At 40.6% G+C, this 3,671-nt stretch overlaps 1 protein-coding gene across 1 annotated transcript in view; it reads left to right on the forward strand.

Annotated features, from left to right (window-relative positions):
• Positions 1 to 3,671, forward strand: part of LOC107657390 (protein lunapark-A-like) — a 15,210-nt gene that overhangs the window by 9,159 nt on the left and 2,380 nt on the right. The window contains exons 9-12 of the mRNA XM_016445437.1: positions 893 to 1,080; positions 1,972 to 2,057; positions 3,026 to 3,096; positions 3,310 to 3,465. Coding sequence (XP_016300923.1) covers positions 893 to 1,080; positions 1,972 to 2,057; positions 3,026 to 3,096; positions 3,310 to 3,465 — 501 coding nt within the window. The remainder of the gene's footprint in view (positions 1 to 892; positions 1,081 to 1,971; positions 2,058 to 3,025; positions 3,097 to 3,309; positions 3,466 to 3,671) is intronic.

Below are 3,671 nucleotides of genomic sequence, written 5' to 3' on the forward strand. Positions count from 1 at the left end.
ATCTCGAGGCCCTCTTTCGAATGAGACCACCCCCGTGTCGATAGCCCCCGGGGTTCGGGAGTTATGGGCGGTTAAATTCGCAGTCTGGCGCCGACCGATCTAGCGATCCCGGGGGCTGCCGACGCGTGGAGGGTGGCGTTCGAGAGGGCTCCTCGAGCTGAAGGGATCCCCCGAATTTGGTGGAGATCCGCCGGCGCGTTCGCGAGATAGTGACACCAGCCAACACTTTCACTTCAGTAAGGAGGTTTCTTGTTCAGGCAGCAGCATTCACGCATTGTCTTATCGACCGTAAGTGCCCTGCGAAGTGGACTTCACATGATATTCCGCCATGATTCCAGTTCCAAGGGACCGTGAATGAATGTTCCGAAGTGAAATAAACTTCAACGGAATAAAGTTGAATGGAATTGAATTGAATTAAAGTTAAATAAACTTCAACTTTACTGTTCAGTGCACTGATGTCAGACTCATTTTGGATAGTAAAATTTATTGTTGAATTGTTAAATGCCCTTACATATCTCTGTCACCATTATAAGTGTTTGATCACCACATTTGGGTGATCATTGCAAAAAATGTGTGTATGTATATATATTCTGTTTATGTATATACTGTATTCTATATATAGTACCAGTCAAATGTTTGGAAACACGAATGGGAAAGTGTCCAAACTTTTGACTGGTACTGTACTATAATATACACAAAGAATATCGACCGATATATCTATATCGGCCTTTTTTTAGTCCCTAATATCAGTATCGGCCCCAAAAAACCCATATCGGTTGGGCTCTACTCTAGATCACCCCAATTGGGGCTGTGGGGTTAGCAATCCCAGATGTAGACTTCAGCTTATCAGGTTTCATATTTCACTGTCAGAATCATGTCATTTCCTTCTCAGAGCTGCGTCAGCGGCATGTGATCCCTCGTCCTACTGGACGTCCTCCACCCGTTCCTGCCCCCTCGGCCCCCCCCACTCCACTTTCTGCCCCGGGAGGGCCACCTGAAAAAGGTCTGTCTACATCAACCCCCCATGGTCTGATCCGGAGGCCTGGAACCCCGGCTGGCACGCCTGGCCCAGCGATGGGTGCGTCTCATGTCCCTCACTAAACATCTGATTGGCTTTTCTTGTCATAGAAGGGCTGTTAATGGTTTTTCATCACAGATCTGTAATGTTGTTGTTTAAGGGACAAAACTGACCAGTCATAAACAAATCAAAAAATGTTGCCTTGGCAACTAACTGAAAGTTGAAGAATTAAAATGACCAAAGATGAAATAGAATGAATTAAAACCGTATAGAAATACAAGAAACAAAAACGACAAATGCCTAGCAAAATGACTAAAACTTAAATTAAAATTTAAAATCTGAAAATATAAAAGTAAATGCTAATTCAGAATATTAATAAATGTTTTAATAGTGCAAAACTAATGCTGCAATAACACAGGAGCAGTCGCAGTCTTTATCTTTTGGATGGATAGCGCTATTTTATTTATCCCCATGCAGTCGACTACAAAAATCTGCTAGCAGTGACTGACAGGTGACACAGGCCCTGCTATGTGCAAACAGTTCTGGGTCCTGTTCAAGCAAACACCTTGAGGAAGTAAGTGGAAGTGAAAAGCACCTTGGTCCACTGCAGCGTCTCCATATGCTGGTAAATGAGTAAGCAGCAGGGATTCCTGACTACGCCAAGTCTGGCAGAAATGACCAGTCTTCTCGCTATGATTGCTCTTGATGTTAAATTATATTAATTATGAGTGTGGATCACAGCGGGCATGAGGAGGGAGGTCCATATCAGTGTCGTTATTAAAAGCTGTCCCTCTTATCATTCATCATCGGCCATGCAGCACTGAGCCACAGATGCCGTCACATGTCTGAGGAGCGCACTGACAAGTGTGTATGTGTGTGTGTGTGTGTGTTCGCAGGAATGCTTGCGTGTGTGTGTTCGGTGTATGAGTTGCGTGTGTGTGTGTGTGTATGAGTTGCATGCCAGACCCGTCCTCCCCAGAGAGCGAGGTGCCATGGACAGGGTCATTGAGTACCTAGTGAGTGATGGACCTCAGAACAGGTGAATGGTCTATTGTGAAATCATGATTTATATCTTTACACTGAGCAAAATCAAGGTGTGACGTGATTTCAGAAAAAGAAAGATCACCATATAATACAGAGAAGTTCAGCTTCAGTTCAGCCAAGCTCAGAGAATAAATATCAGTTTGGTTGTATTACATATTGAATAAAAAATAAAAATAAATAAATAAGAAAACCTGAAAAATTTGGAGCTTCCGTAATGAGATACATTTGCAAGTAAAACATTGTTCCTCTAAAACTTTTTCAAATTTTCCAAAATTCTCTAACGCTATTATTATTGAGATGTGTACTGGTACTTGCCTAAACGATCAATTTTATTTTGCCTTGCATGAAATGAAATGCATCGAAAAAAAATTCCATTGTTTTTTTTTTTATAATGGGGCTGATTAATAAATGCTTACATTTGAAGGTTAAGAAAAAGAAAGAAAGGTTAAAATAATATATACTACTATACAAAAGTTTGTTTAGCAAGGATGCATTAATTGGATCAGAAGGAATTTATTTTTTAAATAAAAAAATTATTTTTATTTCAAATAAATGCTGTTCTTTTGAATTTTCTATTCATCAAAGAAAAAACGTATTACCGTTTCCATGAACATATTAAGCTCTGCATCACAGGAATAAATTACATTTTACAATATATTAAAATAGAAGACAGTTGGGTAAAATGTGCAAATATTTTACAGTATTACTGTTTTTTTTGTTGTTGTTTTTTTATTAAATAAATGCAGCCTTGGTGAGCTGTTTTGGGGTTTAGTTTGGGTAAATTGTCTGGATGGACGTGTTTGAAGCTTTGAGTTGTAAAGGCTAAGCTAGATTTATCAGACCAGTAACATCTGTTAAGAATACGAATATGGTCAATTTTTATGTCATGTGGTCTCTTACATCCTTAGACTTGTTTTTTTTTTAAGCTTTTCAGTTTAAATAATTTCTCTCTTTTTATTGCAGATATGCTCTGATATGCCAGCAGTGTTCGTCTCATAATGGCATGGCTTTAAAGGAGGAGTTTGAATATATTGGTGAGTTTGAGAGAAAAATGTAGTGCTTTGATTCTTCAGTAAGTCACTGAGCTCTTTAAACCAGAAAACCATTTTTTTTAATGTAAACAAGTGCGAACACATCATCCCTCTGATGCGTTCACAAATCATTAATGTGCTGCATGTTTATTTTCATATTCATGTGTCTGAGGATCATTCAGATGAGATGAGTTTGTTTTTTATCGCTTGTTTTAGCATTCAGATGTGCCTACTGTTATTTCCTGAACCCGGCCCAGAAGACACGTCCCCAGGCCCCGCGTCTCCCAGAATTCGCTGCAGAAACCAAGATGAGCCAAGACCCCCCTGCTGTTGCCATGGAGACAGACCTGTCTAGCTGTCCACCTGCCCCAGGTACCAGATCTCCACCAGAGTTCATCTGAGCAGCAGGAGGAGATGATGTTTAGATGCTCCTGATATTCTGAGGACTTGTGCGCGGTATTAAAGGATGATTTTTGAAGGGCAGGGTTTGTTTACTGCAGGTCTATTGTGTGTGTGTGTGTGTGTGTGTGTGTGTGAGTCCCTGCTGCTCGTGCCCTCTGAGAGGACATTTGCTGAGG

Source organism: Sinocyclocheilus anshuiensis, unplaced genomic scaffold (genome assembly GCF_001515605.1).
Source record: "Sinocyclocheilus anshuiensis isolate Anshui unplaced genomic scaffold, SAMN03320099.WGS_v1.1 scaffold355, whole genome shotgun sequence".
Classification (NCBI taxonomy): domain Eukaryota; kingdom Metazoa; phylum Chordata; class Actinopteri; order Cypriniformes; family Cyprinidae; genus Sinocyclocheilus; species Sinocyclocheilus anshuiensis.